The sequence below is a fragment of the Typopeltis vanoorti genome, chromosome 14, assembly GCF_054136105.1.
Source record: "Typopeltis vanoorti isolate ZY-2024b chromosome 14, IOZ_Tvanoo_1.0, whole genome shotgun sequence".
NCBI classification, from domain to species: Eukaryota; Metazoa; Arthropoda; class Arachnida; order Uropygi; family Thelyphonidae; genus Typopeltis; species Typopeltis vanoorti.
The window spans coordinates 63,704,243-63,723,281 of NC_143562.1; the positions used below are offsets into that span (position 1 = coordinate 63,704,243).

Consider the following 19,039-nt stretch of genomic DNA (forward strand, 5'->3'; position numbering starts at 1 on the left):
TTATGCATACTTTCTCCCCATCACTTGACAAGAATCATAGCAACTAGTTTTCATCCTCTTTATGCAAGATATCTGATAAGCTAGCTAAAGTGCTGCATAATTAACCCTTTCTGCCCTAGTGATTCCAATTGGAATCACTAACTGTCTTGGCTTTCGTAGCCCATATTACTTAGCGAATATTCCAATTGGTATCGTACGTCATAGTTCCATTTCTTTAATATAATAACAGGTATGTATTATACGTATAAATCTTACCAATATCGGTTTTTATGACTTAGTAGAATAATATGCATATGTTGGATTATAGAGTATAAACTCAGAAGTTGAATATTTGCTACCAGAATATAATGATTCCATATGGAATCAGTCGGTCAGAATTCCTATCCTGAAATGTATTTTTCATCAAAATACTTGATACTCTTGCTTTTTTAGTCCTAAAGATAAAATAAATAGAAAATTTTTTTTTACTTGGAAAAAAAATTCAGTCAGAAAGGGTTAATAATGTTTATATAATTTTTCAACCATATAACATTATGAAGAATTTTGACAGAGTCCATATCAAGCAAATACAGGTGTGACAACATGTCAAAGCCAAGTTGACCATAAAGTTTGGTCACTGTGGTTGCAGATGTGTGAGCTGGTGCATTGTCATAGTGAAATAGCCATTTTCTTTGCCAGTCTTGGCTTTTTTTCCTCATGATTTTTTTTTAATGTAATTGTTGTAGAAAGTCGGTATAGTACTCTGTAGTTTGGTCCTTTGCAAGATGATTGTTAACTTAAAAGTTATCACTAAAATCATTATTGCTTAGGTATTCCAGAAGACTGATGGCATGGCTTTGCTATCTGATGAAACTACCTTTACCTTTTTCAGAGGTGGCAATTTGGGATATTTTCATTGTTTTGACTGTTCTTTAATCTCCAGTTTGTAGTATTGGAGCCTAAGTCTTATCAGTGATTACAAATCTCTCAGAAAATCAGATTGATTCTTTGTAAAATGCTCCAAACACTTGAAATTTGATGTTGAACATGTTTTTGTTCTGGTTGGTCAATTGCAGGCACTGACATAACTAGTTCTTTTGGATAGAGATATAGTGTCGATCCCTCATGAATCTCCTACTCAATTTAGCAGTCATTCAAACACCACTGTGTGGATTTTTTCCAATGGTTTCTTTATGTTTCTATGAACAGCCATTCAGAGCAACTCTCTGCTACATTTAAATAAAGCTGCTTAACTTTCTTACTATCAAAATGAAGGAACAAATTCGCCTAAAGTATTATTCATGTCATTTTTTTTTTTCAAAATGTCACAATTTTTCAAAATTCACTTTACTCTGAAAGTTCATAGCAAACTGTCCACTGTATCAAGCTATTAAAATTGTCCCTATAAATTTAATGTAGTAATTTTTTTTTAGAATAGTGTTGTGCTTATGGACTTCACAACTTTTTTGGTAGGTTGTTATAGCATTATTAAGGATTTAGGAGGGAAGGAGACCTCCAAGTAGTCATTTAAAGAATGTGGAGAACATATTGGCTTCTGACCTAATGTCCAATCCTCACCTTCTCATAGCGCAGACTATTAGTAGGCATTTACCTGAATACTGAATGAATTGAGGATAGGCTAGCAATTTGGACTTTCAATTAAATTGAATTCTTATTGACTGAAACCAAAATAACATGTTATCACATGATGAAATTTCATGTCAGCCGGGACATTGTCTGGTTAAACAAGACCTCATGCTGTTTTAATCAGGGAACCACTGCAGAAAGTCGACTACCAATACAAACTCCAGCTTGGCGTTGGCAGAGTTCAAGATTAGCACTATCCATTTCTTTTCCATCATCGTCGGTGGAAAAGAAATTCAACTATCCGAAGAAGTAGTACCAGATTGACATAATAGGTGTTACTGAGATGAAGACAAAAACAGGTTAGATTCTGATTCTTCCAAGTAACAAATGCAAGATGATATTCTGACAAGAATGATTGTGGAAAAGTAGCTCTAGTATTCACTAAATATGAGGAAAATTTCTTTGAATGGCATGCAGTATCAAGTAGAGAGAGAGTGATGACAAATATATGGGAAATTGATATTTGCCTTGCCTTTTTTTGATACTTGCCAGTGATCTCACAGAAGGCTCAGTTAAGGAAGATGTAGAGGAATTTTTGAGGCATTAGAGAAGGCAACTGACAATGTTGATCCTTGTTTTGAGATATGGTTTTGTATTTCTTTTCAGAACATTTCTAACTATTATTATCACTATGTTCCAACAAAGATGTGTGCACAAATTCACTTGTAGAGATCATAAAGGAAATGAAAAACATCCCATTGAGTATGTTGTTGCTAATATGTGATATCTTCATGTGGTCCAGGATAGGACATGAGTATACAGGGGGATTTGAAATTGGGAGAGATCATTTAGTTTTAATTAGGATGAAGCATTCGTATTTAAAAGAAAAAAACGAAAGAACAAAAAAAAAATGAAATAAAGGCAAAAGGGTTTTAAAAAAGAATTCTAATTGAGCAGCTTTTGGAGATGAACTTTAAACACAATGAATGTTATTCAAGAAAAAAAAAAATGAAAGTTTGAAAACATAAGCCTTGGAGATTTAGTGGCAGACCCCCAAATATTAATTCATAATATTTGGGGTCTATATAGTATTCATATATAGACCCCAATACTATATATAGTATTCATAATAATATTTGATATTCTTAATATTAATATAGTGGTGCAGAAGAAAGTGATTTTTAATCGGTGAATAGTCCGCTTTTTTCCCCGTTTTTCTACGTTTTTGAGTGCTAAATTGTTTCTCTGAATACGAGTGTACTTCAGTGGTTGTTTTTTGGAAGTTAGTTGCTGTCGCGATATAATATATTTTGGTACCGTCGGAATCGAACGCGTAACGGTGGAAGACAAAACGAAGCTAAGTTACTGTATTTAGTTATATTTCATTTTATTTAATTATATTTAGTACTTAAATGTTCTGATGTTTGTACTTTTTTTCCTCTTATTTATTAATTGAATAATTATTAAAGATTAGGGTATAATTTGACAAAACACGTCACAGATAATAATGGCACCTGTGCGAAGGAAAATGGCGGCCAGTAATGAAGGTTCGCCATCGTTATCAAAGAACGGTAGCATGAAAGAAATGAGTCAGTGTACTAGCTGTGAAATGTACGCTTTGCGGAGTGCGGTCGGTGTGTGGTTAGATGATAATAAAGGATTGAATGTGTGTAGAAAATGTAGGGAGAATGCGGAATTGAAGTGTATTTCGGATCGTGAGTGTGATATTTTTGTCAACCTTCAGAATGAAGGAAACAGGGATATGACAGGAAACGGCAAGGTTGTCCATGAAAATTGTGAGAGTGCGAATGTAGAAAGTGTGAATGATAGTATAAATGGTTTCTCAGAGAACAAAAAAGATGAGATAGATGCATTGAGTGAGATCGCGTTGTTGAATAGTGCGATAGAAAGAGCAAAACAGCAGCTAGAGTGCATGAACAAAAGTAGACTGAATGAACCAACCAATAATAAAAGATATGACAGGAAAAATAGACGTATGAATGTGAACATGAACAAAATGAAGGATAGAGTGCTGTATGGAGTCTCGTTAGTACGAGGTGTGTTAGTAGAGGATTTGACAAAATTGTACCAACCTGGTGTGACCATAAAGGACGTAACTGCGTCTATTAGAGAGCAAAAGGAAAGGGTGAAAGAAATGATTGTTGTGGCAGGTACGAATGATTTGAAAGGAGATAAAATGGAAATGATAGAAGACCTGAATGAATTGTTTGAGGTAGCAAAAGAAAAGAGTGAGAGAGTTAGAATGATTAGTCTTTTGCCACGGTATGACAGTGAAATGTTTAAAAGGAGGGCTATAATTGCAAATGACTTTATGCGTGGGTTATGTATGACGAGTGGTGTGGAGTGAGTTTGATGGGCGAAAGGATCTATATAAGATGGATGGCTTGCATTTGAATGGTTACGGTGTAAGAAGACTTGAGAAAGTGTTGCTGAATGTAGTGGATGTGCAAATTCAGGGAAACTAGATTTGTTAAGGGGGGGGGGAGTAGAGATACAGTCCTTATGGAGGCAGTTGAATGTAAGAATGAATATAATATGCCAGAGCAAATAAGGACAACAAATCTGAGTGGGATAGTTAATATAAGGCATCAAGGTAGGGTTGGGGCTAATGGGGGTCTTAAATTCATGTACACTAATACTAGGAGTATTAGGAACAAGAAGGAAGAGTTTTTGGCCATGGTTGGCACTTCCAGACCACAGGTTATAGGTATTAGTGAAACATGGCTGACTGTAGATGATATAACTAGTGGAATTGAATGTGATGGGTATAGTGTGTTCAGGAATGACAGAGAGAATAAAATGGGGGGAGGAGAATTGTTGATGATAGCTGATGAGCTCCAGCCAAGGAGAATAGAAGTTGAATTGCAGGATAGAGAAAAGAGCACATTTGAGGCCATTTGGTGTGAGATTGTGGCTAGCAGAACTAAATATACAATTGGGTGTTGCTATAGACCAGGTGATGGAAAAGATGGTGGTGACAGTATGCACAAGCAAATAGAAGAAATGGGTGGAAGGAGGGTGATTATTATGGGAGATTTCAACTATGGTCGCATTGATTGGAGTGAGGAGAGGACACACGGGAGGAAGGAACTGGATTTTATGCGGTTATTAAGGGATAACTATCTGCGACAGCATGTAATGGAAAATACTAGGGGTCAGAGAGTGCTTGACCTAGTAATTACATCTGAGGATTTGGCTGTAACAAATATGACCACATTGCCACCAATCGGTGAGAGTGATAATAAGGTCTTAACTTGGGAGGTGGCTAAAGGTGTAGAATTTTCAATTAAGACAGGGTACATGTGGAATTATCGGGCTGGAAAGTATGACAAGCTTAGGAGTTTGATTGGTTCAGTGCCATGGCATGTACAACTGCAAGGACTAGAAGTTGATAGTGGATGGGAGGTAGTTAAGAAGTGCTTGCATGAAGCAATGGCTGACTGTATACCTAGAGTCCGAATAATAAATCAAGTAGGGGTTAAATGGATGAATAACACCATTAAGCTTGAGTTGCAAAAAAAGAAACAACTATGGAGGGAATTTAAGGAGAAGGGTGACCGGCAGGCACATGAACGGTATAAAGCACAGGCCAGAAGGGTGACGAGTGTGGTAAGAAAAGCAAAAAAGGATTACGAAAGAACATTTGGCCATGCAGGCTAAAGAGAATCCTAAACAGTTTTTTAGATATGTAGCAAGTAAAAGGAAAAATGTACATGGCAGATTGATTTTAAAGAATGCCGATGGTAGGGAGGTAACTGAATCAGTTGAGATAGTTGAGTTACTGAGTGAGCACTTTGCAAAAGTATATCACCCAGGTGGTGACATTGCAGAAACGAATAAACCAGTAGATTATACGGGAATTGTGGTTAATGAAGTGGAGGTGAGTAGTCTATTGCATAATCTCAATGTCAATACATCTGTGGGATTGGATGGTATACCAGCTCGTGTTGTACGAGAAGCAGCTAAAGAATTGTCAGTACCCTTGACCATTTTGTTTAATTTGAGTCTCGGGTCTGGGTTAGTCCCGAGCGGGTGGAAAGAGGGGAAAATAGTTCCGCTGCATAAAGGTGGTTCCAAGACTGCTGTAGTAAATTACCGACCGATTAGCATATCAGGAATCATTGTCAAGGTCTTAGAGAAAATAGTCGAGGAAAATACAAGATTGGATAGAAGAAAATAGGATACTGTATCGGGGACAGCATGGTTTTGTGAAGGGTAGGTCATGCCTCAGTAACTTGCTCACGTATTATAACACAGTGACGGCTGAACTGGATAAGGGTAATGGGTTTACGGTGATTCTACTGGACCTTGCCAAGGCCTTTGACAGGATTCCACATGGAATTCTAATCAGTAAATTGCAGCATATGGGAATGGACATAGGGTTGGTGAGATGGATAGGAGGGTGGTTGACGGAGAGATATCAGAGAGTGGTTTACTCGGGAGTAGAGTCCACAAGACTGCCTGTGACTAGTGGTGTGCCACAAGGATCTGTTCTTGGACCACTGCTGTTTAATTTCTTCATAAATGATATAGGAAATGATCTGAGAGGAACAGTTCATTTGTTTGCGGATGATGCGAAGTTGGGTAGGGCAATAGTGAATGCAGATGACGTCAAAATTTTGCAGGATGATTTGGATAGATTGGAGGTCTGGGCTAAGGAGAATGGATGTTAGTTTAATGTGGCAAAATGTAAGGTTATGCATTTTGGGGTGAAAAGATTGGCGGCAGTTTACTGCATTGGTGGAACCGTGCTCCAGGAAATTGATGAGGCACGAGATTTAGGAGTGTTGGTAGATAAGGAATTGAAATTTAGGGGACACATTGCAAAAGTGACCAAAACAGCTCATCAAATCACTTGGTTGCTGAAGAATACGATGACAAGCAGGTTATTGTTCCTCTGTATCGAGCCTTGATAAGACCCCATCTAGACTACTGTGCTCAGATTTGGTCACCTAGGTTTCTTCTTGATGGGGAGGAGGTGGAGAGGATCCAGAGGCGAGTGACCAAGATGATAGCAGGTCTGTGGAATGAACCGTATGAGAACAGGTTGAGGATTTGTGGGTTGCAAAAATTGGTTGATAGGCGGAGGAGGGGAGATATGATTGAGACATTCAAATTACTGAAGGGTTTCTATAAAATTAATTCAGAAGATATTTTTGAGAACAGGGCTGGTTGTGGGAGGACTAGGGGACATCCATGGAAACTGGGCAAAAGTGTGGTTAGTAAAGGTGTTAGAGCTGGGTTCTTTACTTTTAGAGTAGTGAATGAGTGGAATGCGCTCCCTGAGTCTGTGGTGGATGCTGTGACAGTGAATGAGTTTAAGGCGAGGTATGATAGATACTGTATGAATGTCAAATAGTTGTGATGAATATGATTTGGGGCCTCCCTCGATGAGTCCAATGACTCCCTGGAGTTGCCCGTAATAATAGTAATAATAATAGTAATATCAAATTAAAATTAATTCAGCCAGAGAGGCATGTGGTGAGGTTGTCTGCAAGGATAGAAAAATCTGAAAGCCATAATAGATTTGGGAAGTTAGAGGCGCTCCAGGAAAATAAGAAATCATATTGAAAGTTCCTGGCAAAAAATTAGCATTTGCTCTGAGAGAATACAAAGAAAATTGTAAGAAAGCAAATCAGTGTGTATAGGACAAAGATATTCTAGATAGCAGGAATAATTACTTAGTATATACTGAAGCCTGCAGGTGTAAATATTTGAACCAGAAATGCTCAGATATGGAGGTATGAAACTTTTACAATGGCTACATGGCTTTATGAGAGGGCTTCTTAAATGGCAGTCCCCATGGGCCATGTTCTGGTTCACTAGGTTGTTTGAACTGGCCTGCAAATTAGCAGGTGGAGAGTATGAAATCATTGAAAACAATTAGTGCACATTTACTATGAATTTGCTTTCTTTGAAGTTATTTTGAATTTGTCACCAAGCTGAGAACAGCAAAGTTGTAATTACTGATATTACTAAATAAACATGGTCAGCCAGAGGATGTAAGTCAGTTATTGCCTACATTATCACAAATTTTAAATTAGCCGAGTTAATCCTAGATGTAAGAGTATATCGAGGCTTTGAATTAAACTTCGATTGTTTTATGGCATAGGCAAAAAATAAAATGTGAAAATAACTATCAATCGAGTTACAAAATTTCTTCATTACAAGGTCACTACACTAGGCAACAGTATCAGAAATGTGTTGATTTAAAAACAGAAACCATACATGAATTAAATGACATAGAAGAGGAATGAGAAAATCTGAAACAAATCCTGACAAAAGCAGCTACAGAAAGCTTAGGAATAAAGAGTAAATGAAAAAGAAAAAGAGGACTGCAAAATTGGGGAAAAGAAATAGAAAAGATTATTTTTTAAAAAAAACAGAGAGAGAGTTTCCAGAAATGGTTCAATTCCAAGTCAGGTGCACTAGGAGTACAAAAGAAACAGTGCAATTGCAAAATGAGAAGTAAGAAAAAAACATAGAAATGTAACAATTTTGTAACTGAAAACTAAAAAAGGATTTAACTAAACCACAACCAAAAACCTATAAAATACATGAAAAAAAATAAAAGAAAATAAAAGGTAAAAATACGAAAAATAGATTTAGAAAAAAGCGGTTACTTATTTTAAAAATCTTTGGGCTGATGTATAAAATTTTCCTTCTTTATTATCGACAAAGAATGACCTAACAGAAAATTTTATGGTGCCAGAACATAAAAACACAATAAATAAGATGAAAAATACTAAAACCAGGTGAAGACAATATAAATATGGAACAGTACAAAAATGTTGGGGAAATTTTTAATGAAAAACTTCTAAATTCTTTAACATAGTCTGGATTTCTAGAAAAACTCCAAACTCTTGGTAAAAAGAATTACTTATCCTAATTTATAAAAATAAAAAAAAGAGATAAAGATGACTGCAATAAATATATAGGTTAGTCTGTTATTAATGCAGGGTACAAAATATATACAGAAATATTAAAAGAGAAACTAAACAGTATTGTAGAGAACAAACTACTGGAAGAACAGAATGGATTCATTCTATTCTTCTAGCAAGGATGTATACCTTATCATCCCTGCTTTTTAAGATTTTATATATACATATATATATATATATATATATACACAGGGGGTTCTCGAGTTACATCGGAGATCCGTTCCTACGGACCGACGTAAGGCGATTTTCGATGCAAGTTGGAATTACCATAGTCTAAGTTACTTACCTAACCTAAAACACCCTAAAGTCATACGTATATATCAAGAAACAGAACTAGGCCATAGGAAAATGAAAGGGAGAGCATAATTACTGTATAGTACAGAAAAATGACAAAAATGAAACTGTAATAATAAAACAAACATAAAAATGAGAACAATCCCCAAAATGACAAATGAAACTGTACATTCTATACAGGTGATTAAAAAAAAAAAAAAAAAAAAAAAAGAAAACAATTCTTTAACTCTTTATCCTTGATAATAGTCCCAACTGTGGTATGACTTAAGTTCAATGTGCGGCCGATGTTCGTTGGTGTTTCTCCCTTTTTTGCCCTTTAAATAATGTCTAATTTCACTTCTAATGTAATGGCTTTCCTTTTCTTCGACACAATCAGAAGAGATATTCAAGGGTAAAAAGTCGCAAAAAAAAAACACAAACACAAAAGTGACAGAGCGGATGTAAACAAAGCATGCGGTACCCAAAAAGTGTATGCTGGGACCCAAGCGACACCACCTCTCCCAAACAAACGCCGCATGATGGCGTATTCTTCCGCCGCATTCACAAACAAGTTCACCTGCTATGTTTGAATTTTACGTCGCGCTGCTTCAAGTCGAAATTTATTTTTTAAATTATTTATGCAATTCCATGGTGTTTTTTTTATGGTGTCAATGGGGCATTATATCAAGCAATACTTAGTCTTTATTTGAGTTGTGAGTCAGCAGTTAGAATTGAAGGAAGTACAGGAAGATGGTTTAATGTTAAATCTGGTGTGAGACAAGGATGTACATTATCCCCTCTGTTATTCATTATCTATATGGATCACATTATGAAGGAATGTGGTATTAAACCTGATATCAAAATTGGAGATGTTAATGTCAGCTCTTTGCTTTATGCGGATGATGTTATACTTCTAAATAAATCCGCTACAAGTCTGCAAGATTCTCTGACTAAATTGAATAGCTGTTGTAATAGATATGGTATGAAGGTCAGCAATAAAAAGACAAAGACAATGAAAATAGGCAGAATCATTGAAAATGTCAACTGTGTTGTGAATGGAGAACCTGTGGAACAAGTAAAGCATTTCAGCTACTTAGGCACAATTTTTACTGAAGATGGTAAACTAAATATAGAAATAGACAACAGAATCAGCAAAGCTGGTATCGTGGGAAGTCAATTGAATAAATTCATATGGAATAAGAAAGAAATTAGTCGGAACACTAAATTAGCTGTATACAAGACTGTGTTCAAACCAATTTTAACTTATGGATCTGAGAGCTGGGTCAGAAGTAAAACACTTGACCAAAGACTAGAGACCGCAGATATGAGAGTCCTGAGAAAGATTAGAGGCGTGAACAGATGGCATAAATGGCAATATCATATTAAAAATGAGGATATTAGGAAAGAACTTGACATTGTCAGCATCCAGGAATGCGTTAGCAGAGCTAATCACAGATGGTATGGTCACTTAAATAGAATGGGAGAGGAAAGATTAGCAAAACAAGTGTTCTCTGCCAGGTTGGCAGGAAAACGACCCAGAGGAAGACCAAGATATAGGTGGATTGATACGGTACAAAGTGCCTTAGACGATAGAAATATAAGATCTGATAATGTTGGAGTCTTGACAAGTAACAGACTGATTTGGAGGAAAATTGTAGATAGGAAGTTAGTAATGATGTAATTTTTTCATGTAGTACTGTCATATCCTGTACACCCCTTGAGGGTACATGGCAGGAATTTGATGATGATGATGCAATTACCACCGTAAAGTCAAAACGATGCAAATCGACGACCCCTGTATATATAATTATAACAATCTGGAAACAGCATAATTAATCCATTTGATATACAAAAAAAAACCATAAATAAAAATAGATAAACACTATTATTTGCAGATGATCAAATTGTATTAGCAGAAGATGATCTACAGAGATCAGTCAGATCATTAAATGAAATTTCAGAACAATATAATGTGAGAACATTAAAAGTGAAGACAAAAATAATGGCTTTCAAAGGAGAAAACCTGATAAGAAATAAAATAATGATAGATTATAAAATATTAGGAGTAAATACTTTCATTTACCTGGGATGTGACATCATATGAAGAGGAAAAAGATATAGACATTAAAATATCAAATTTTGTTAAAGTAAACGCTAACCACTTGGCCAGCCTGGCTAAATGGTTAGCATATCTGCTCTCTCCAGCCAAAAGGCTGCAGTTCAAATTCCACCATGGATGTTTGTGATTGTCTTTCAAAATACTAGTGGTGGTTGTTGGCTGTAGATGGCATTGGTGTAGTTGTGGTGGATTGAGTGGCAGTGACAGTTGTAGAGCAGGTGTTCTCCCTTGATGAATCCTTGAACTCCCTGGAGGTGTCTAATAATAATTAATAATAATAATTTTAAATGGCATAAGAAGTAATATATTTAAGCCATACTTGGTACACCAGAATAAGACTATATAACATTGTCTGAACCAACTATTATGTGGAAGTGAAACATGGACCATAAAAAGAATGAAAAACTGATTCAAACAGCACAAATGAAATTTTTCAGAAAGACTGCTGAATATACCAAGTGGGACCATAAAACAAATGAATAAATTTTACAAACCCTGAATATAAAACCAGTTACTACTATATAAGAAAATATAATCAAAGATGGTTAGAACATCTTAATCGAATGGACAATAACAGACTTCCAAAAATACTATTGATATAAAATAAATGAAAAAAGAATTGGAAGACCAAGAAAGCGATGGTATGAGACCAGAACAGGCCACTTGGCCTAAAACCCATAATAGGAAGAAGACTAATAGAACACAGCATTTCACTGCTGTCATGATGAATGTTGCTTCTTGAAAGCTGATATCTTCATTGAATTAAAAATGGCTATATTAGTAAATACATGAAATTCAGCTATTTTTCAGCTTTTAAAAATTTCTTAAAAAGAAAAGACAAATTTGTCTTAGAATTCTTGAATTTCTGTCCTTTACTGGTTGCTTCCCTCCCCATTATATTTTATTTTAAATCAGATGGTCCTCTAGTAAGCCGTGTCTGAGTTTGTCTGAACTCATTTTATGCGAAGTTTTTTTTTTTTTTTGCACCAATTAAAAAAAATACAAAACAGAATAAGAGATGTATTTTTTTATTAATTGGTAATTTTTGCACAAAACGTGAGTGTCACTTCCCACCATTGACTGATGATCGGCCTGCCAGAGATACAACAGTTAAGGTTAGTGGGCCATCCCTTAATTGAGAAGACCTGTTCTATGATAAGTGCTCTGATATTGTTACTAAACTGATTTAATATGTACTTTTTTTTTCTTCTTATGTTATAAATGATATTTCTTTAAGTTGAAAGTCTTCTTTAGTGTGCATTACAATTTGTTGATGTTGCTGTAATAAAATTTAAAAACAAGCCACATTCATATGATGATTGTATTTACTGAAATCACTGAAATGCATACAGCTATTTATGGATAATATACATTGCAATTCTGCCCAAGGAATTGCAAAACTTGATCTCCAAATTCCCAAAAGTAATGATATCAATATTAGTAACTTCATTTTCAGCTACGTTGCATTGCATTTGTGAACTATATATAATTTTTTTTATTATGCAAATGTAATCCTTAGTCCTCCCTCTCTCTCAGATCTTTGTCAGCTATGTATGACAAAACTTTGCTGATATTTCTGAGGTTCACTTAGCATACTGTGTTAGCAGTTTGTTGTAATGTAAGGATAGATTTTTTTTTACAGGACCAAAGTGACGAGTTTTAGAAATTCTGTGTGTGTGTGTGTGTGTAAAGCTGCTTACAAGTGGTTTGTTTTGACCTTTTTTTTTTTTTCATCATCATCATCATCATCAAATTCCTGCTATGTACCCTCAAGGGGTGTACAGGATATGACAGTACTACATGAAAATATTACATCATTACTAACTTCGTATCTACAATTTTCCTCCAAATCAGTCTGTTACTTGTCAAGACTCCAACATTATCAGATCTTATATTTCTATCGTCTAAGGCACTTTGTACCGTATCAATCCACCTATATCTTGGTCTTCCTCTGGGTCGTTTTCCTGCCAACCTGGCAGAGAACACTTGTTTTGCTAATCTTTCCTCTCCCATTCTATTTAAGTGACCATACCACCTGAGATTAGCTCTGCTAACGCATTCCTGGATGCTGACAATGTCAAGTTCTTTCCTAATATCCTCATTTTTAATATGATATTGCCATTAATGCCATCTGTTCACGCCTCTAATCTTTCTCAGGACTCTCATATCTGCGGTCTCTAGTCTTTGGTCAAGTGTTTTACTTCTGACCCAGCTCTCAGATCCATAAGTTAAAATTGGTTTGAACACAGTCTTGTATACAGCTAATTTAGTGTTCCGACTAATTTCTTTCTTATTCCATATGAATTTATTCAATTGACTTCCCACGATACCAGCTTTGCTGATTCTGTTGTCTATTTCTATATTTAGTTTACCATCTTCAGTAAAAATTGTGCCTAAGTAGCTGAAATGTTTTACTTGTTCCACAGGTTCTCCATTCACAACACAGTTGACATTTTCAATGATTCTGCCTATTTTCATTGTCTTTGTCTTTTTATTGCTGACCTTCATACCATATCTATTACAACAGCTATTCAATTTAGTCAGAGAATCTTGCAGACTTGTAGCGGATTTATTTAGAAGTATAACATCATCCGCATAAAGCAAAGAGCTGACATTAACATCTCCAATTTTGATATCAGGTTTAATACCACATTCCTTCATAATGTGATGCATATAGATAATGAATAACAGAGGGGATAATGTACATCCTTGTCTCACACCAGATTTAACATTAAACCATCTTCCTGTACTTTCTTCAATTCTAGCTGCTGACTTACAACTCAAATAAAGACTAAGTATTGCTTGATATAATGCCCCATTGACACCATATAACTGCAGCATATTGAATAGCTTCTCTCTTGGCACCTTGTCATATGACTTTTCCAAATCGACAAAACTTAAATACAGATCTTTGTTGTATTCCCATGCTTTCTCGACTATTTGTCGTAAAGTGAAGTATTCAAATATCATCTGATCCTGACAGCCTCTATTTGGCCTGAATCCAGCTTGTTCTTCACCAAGCTTTTCTTCCACAATTCTTCTCAACCGTTTCTCAAGTATACTTGTGTAGATCTTGCCAGGAACACTCAGTAGGGAAATACCTCTGTAATTCTCACATTCAGTTTTATTTCCCTTTTTATATATGGGTACTATGAGACCTCTACTCCAATCATCGGGAATTCGTCCCTCTGTCCAGGCTTTCTGAACTATGCAGTGCAGCCACTGTAAGACTTTTATACCACCATACTTCAGCATTTCTGGTCGAATATCATCTACTCCTGCTGCCTTTCCACATTTCAAGCCTTTGATTGCTTTTTCTACTTCAAGTATGGATATGTATTCCTGACTGCATGCCTGGTCAGTGTTTTTTATCACTGTGCTGTCATCACTGCTTGTTTCATTTAGCAGTTTTTCAAAGTAATTACTCCATACTTCAAGGATATCGTTTTTTCCTGTTTTCATGTTACCTTTATCATCTCTAACTCCTTTTACAGCACTGTTTCCTCCATTCCTAAGCTTCTTCAACAACCTCCAGAATATTTTGCCACCTTCTTGATATTTATTTTCTATATTCTTGCCAAAGTCCTCCCATGACTTTTGTTTAGCTAGTTTTATACACTGTTTAGCTTTCTTACATTTGTCTCTGTATTCTGTAAGAGTAAAAGCTGACTTATTTGCCAGGAACTTTTGATATGCTTTCTTCTTTTCCTTCACTGCCTCTTTAACTTCCTGTGTCCACCAGGGAGTTCTGATTTTTTTTATCCTTGCACACAACCTCACCACATGCCTCTCTGGCAGAATCAATCTTTTTTTTTTTCATTTATTAAAACAAGAATTGAGAGGGTGTATAAAAACAATTAGTTCATAGATTTGAAAGGACCAATGTTCTTAAATATTATCATTGATGAGTTTTAGAAATTCTGTGTGTGTGAGTGTGTGTATGTATATAAAGCTGCTTACAAGTGGTTTGTTTTGATTTTTTTTTTTTTAGTATGCTTTCTTTCTTTTTTTTTTTTCATTTATTAAAACAAGAATTGAGAGAGTGTATAAAAACAATTAGTTCATAGATTTGAAAGAACCAATGTTCTTAAATATTATCATTAAGATTAAGAACCAATGTTCTTAAGCATTGGATCATTAAGATTAGTTGATATTCTTTTTTATGACTCTTCTGTTGGCCTAAAGGGTTCTGCTCCATAATAAAAATAAACAAATAAAATAAAAACAGCAAGTTAGCAAATCACATATGTAGAACTTTTTCATTTGTATATTATTAACTGCAAATATGTTTTATTTCAGCCTGCAATTTGACCCAGCTCCAAGAAGAGGAGAGCCACATGTTACCAGACGCACACCAGACTATTTCTTGTAGACAGCTTATGTCTGACATTCAGCTGTACTTCTTTTCTTCACTGACCCTCCTGCTTTACAGAGGCTTTGCCTGTTCTCCGTACTTCTCTACTTGAGCAACACCGGTTAACATGTAGCAAGACTTACTGTATCAATACAGTATTCAGTCTCTGTACTTTATCTGTCATCCCTTTCAAATGTTTCATGTAATTTTAATTGTCTTTGGCTGATCTACAGTGACATCACTGCCTGAAATAGAACTGATTCCATACTTATAATTTATCTTTACATTATAGTATATGTAATCCTAGTTATTTTAAACAGGATTTTTTTTTAATTATTTTCCAAAGAAATTTTATCAGCCATTGAAATATAATGTGTGATGATTCTTAAATAAACAACTAAATTAAAACATCTGAGCAGTGCAATTCAAGTCAGGGTGTAACAAATATTGCATGTGTTTTGTAAGAAACAAATTATCTTCTTTGTTAAATCATTTAATTATGGTATATGAATTATTACTTCTGAAATTTAACAGTTCTGGATTTCTAGTAAAATTTGAGATGGAGGATAGAATTAAAGATTGCTTGTCAAAGGGGGAAAACATTAATTTTATGCAATTGACATTGACACTTTGTGATATAAGTAGTTTGTTCCAGCTGTGTGAAGGAAATATTTTGAGCATTCTACTGCTAATACAGCTATATGTTTTGTTACAGATTACCTTGACAGCAGTTGCATAATTATGCAATAACTAATGTAGTTGACAATACTAATGAGCTCTGTTGACTAAACAGTAATTATTTTTTGTAAATATTTTTAATGCTGTTATTAGTTTGATATTCTGTTTAGTGTTTAACTGAACCAGAAAAAAAAAAAAAAAGCAACTGCAGTATTTCCTAAAGTTAGGTCCAGTGTTTGGAAATGTAGCCAGTAAGTTTCAATACCTATTCACCTCATTGTTTGTGAATAAGTTGACAAAAATTGTAAGATTAAATAATGTGGCAGTCTGTTAATAAAGCAGTTTTTCCTTTATCAAATGCACTTCATTTTGTGATAATTGGAGAAAAACTTCAATTTTTTTTTCTAATTATCAAAAACATAACCTAGTGGAACAGACATTTGGTTTTTAATATATTTTGTTGTGCAGTTAACTTATGGTGCTCACTAATTTTGACAGTTTCCAAGTAAGCTTTCCTTTAATTCAAATGTTTCTATAAATATTAAATATATAAGTTATAAAACAGATTGATATCTTGTCTCCTGAGAACTTTAAATGTTTTATATATGTGTATTTCTTTAAAGGTATTTTACCATGTGGATAATATGCAACTTTTAGAAACTCTGCAACAGTTTTATTTTAGAAACATCCACTTTATATTAAGGAAGGACTTGTTATATGTGGTTTATTTTGGTTTGTATTAGAAACATATCCCAGTCTTTGTTTATTATTTTTAACTCATTTGTTCATGGAATATGACATATTAGGGTTGAGTGATAAGGCATTGGTAGATCTAGATGTTTTCAACATATTACTTGTTTTTGTGTACATACATACATACATTTACATACTTGCATGACTGCATAGATAATGTATCTAAATTCACAAAATAATTTGGCAAAGCAAAAAAAAAAAAAAGACAGGCACTTTTTAAATTCACATTTTATGTACTTCACATTATGGATTGTATTATTAATGACATTACTGATGCTAATCAGCTTGTCATGCTTTTAACATTTGTATGTCTGTATCATTTCCCTGTTCATTATGTCATTTTATTTGATACTGATTTTCATACTTGATCGTAACTCTGCTTCTGTCCTAAAACAGAAACAAGACTCCAAAAACATAGTTGAAGATAAATGGCTAAGCTGTTTAATAGATATGTATAATGAAGCTTATTCATTGCGTAGAGCTATAATTAATTAGCCTGATAACTTGGTAATATTTCTGAAAACATAACATATTCCATTAAAAATAGAGTTAGACTTTCCTTACACAGCTTGAATCTGTATGATAATTTGTCTTCTGACATTTGTTGGTCATTACATGCTATTTCAACACTGATTTCCTCATTTTATTTAAATTTGCTGATGTCTTCACAAGTTTAATGTTAAATTTACCTATAATCATTTTTTCTTTGGGGGAAAAAAAAATGATTGTAGGTAAATGATTCAGACTATTATAGTAATAGAAGTGCATGTGTAATTATCAACTTTCAGTTTCATCATTTTAGCATAATTAGTAAGCTTAGCCATTTACCCAGAGTGACACTTAATTCATCTAATAACACCTTTCTTAAAAGAGTTTAACTTTCTTTTTTCAGTTGGTATATATTATATGTCTAAAGAAAATTAGATATTTGAATAGAAACTGAAGTTAATTGAATTAAATTTGACTTTCAGTAATTTCTTAAGTAAATTTCAAAGGATTCAAATGAACGTAGTGGAATGGAATGTTGGTGAATAGTCTTTGGAATAATTACCTAGGTATTCATATCAAATTGCTTATGTTTTGGATGGCTGATTTGTTGAATCTTATTTTTCAATGAGATGGTTACTTAAAAAAAAAAAAAAAACACAAGTATGAATTGTTTTCTAAATTTTTGAAAATTTAGAAAACAATTGCACATTGATTGCATGGAAATAGTTTTAATTAGATCTTGCAAATGTACACAGTTTGCTAATTACAGATTAATAATTTGCCATAGTTATGTATTATTGAAGATATCACTTCTGTTTTATCAATTTCAAATAACAGGCTGATCCCTCTTGAAAATAATTCTCTGACAGATGCTTATTTATAATTATATCTCAATACTGTGAAAGAGAAGCATTGTTCATGATTAGCTAATTAAATACTTTCTTTTTAGAAATTAACTGACCAATTTTTATATTTTGAGTTATATATTTAATTTAAATTCTTCTACTGATGTTATTTACCTTTGAAATTATTTCATTTGGGTCATTGACACAGTTGTTTAATGTAACAGAAAACATGTTTGGATGAAAGCCAGTTACTCTCCTCCTTTGATACATAACAAAAAATACTTTGTGACGTAAACATCAGGGCTTAGAATGACAATGTTAAGAATGATTTAACAGTGATTTTATTGTATTTTTTGGGAGTACATTTAAGTACTGAATAAAAGTTTTCTGTTTGAGATATCTGGAACTACTCTTCTAAAAGGCACTAGTTTTACTAAACAACTGTTGTACTATAAAAGCATTTATAATAGGTAACTCATTAATCAGCCAAGCTTTATTTATAACTTATGAATAGAAATGCATTGGGATATATGGGAAAGTGATAGTTTCCATCATGTGGAATATCATTCAATACAATTTTTTAATATCATTAAAATATTCAGAAGTCCAGGAAGAATGAAAAGGCTGCAGTTATATAACATATACATCATTACTGTATATCTAATTACTATAAAACAGGGGAGGCCACAGCGAGATTAATGAGCTGCATGTGGCTTGCATCCACACATCATGCAGCTCTTCACGCTCTACCAGGAAAAAATAAAAAGAGAAGAGGAGACAACAAAAAAGAGGAACAAAATAAAAAAGAGAGAAGAGGGAGACAAAAACAGGGTTAATAAAAATTACTGCAATGAAAAAGTTTAATTAGAAATACATTAAATGAAGTTTACTTTGAACAATTAGAATAATTTTAAAGTCAAAACACAATAATTTGTCAGTTATTTATTAATAGGAGCTTTCCTTGTATCCATTTTCTTAGTAAGCTCCTTAAAATTAGGTA

At 34.1% G+C, this 19,039-nt stretch overlaps 1 protein-coding gene across 1 annotated transcript in view; it reads left to right on the forward strand.

Annotated features, from left to right (window-relative positions):
* mts (protein phosphatase 2 catalytic subunit mts) overlaps positions 1-18,434 on the forward strand; it is a 97,817-nt gene extending 79,383 nt beyond the window's left edge. The window contains exon 7 of the mRNA XM_090404408.1: positions 15,220-18,434. Coding sequence (XP_090260534.1) covers positions 15,220-15,292 — 73 coding nt within the window. The 3' untranslated portion in view covers positions 15,293-18,434. The remainder of the gene's footprint in view (positions 1-15,219) is intronic.
* The last annotated feature ends 605 nt before the right edge of the window (positions 18,435-19,039 follow it).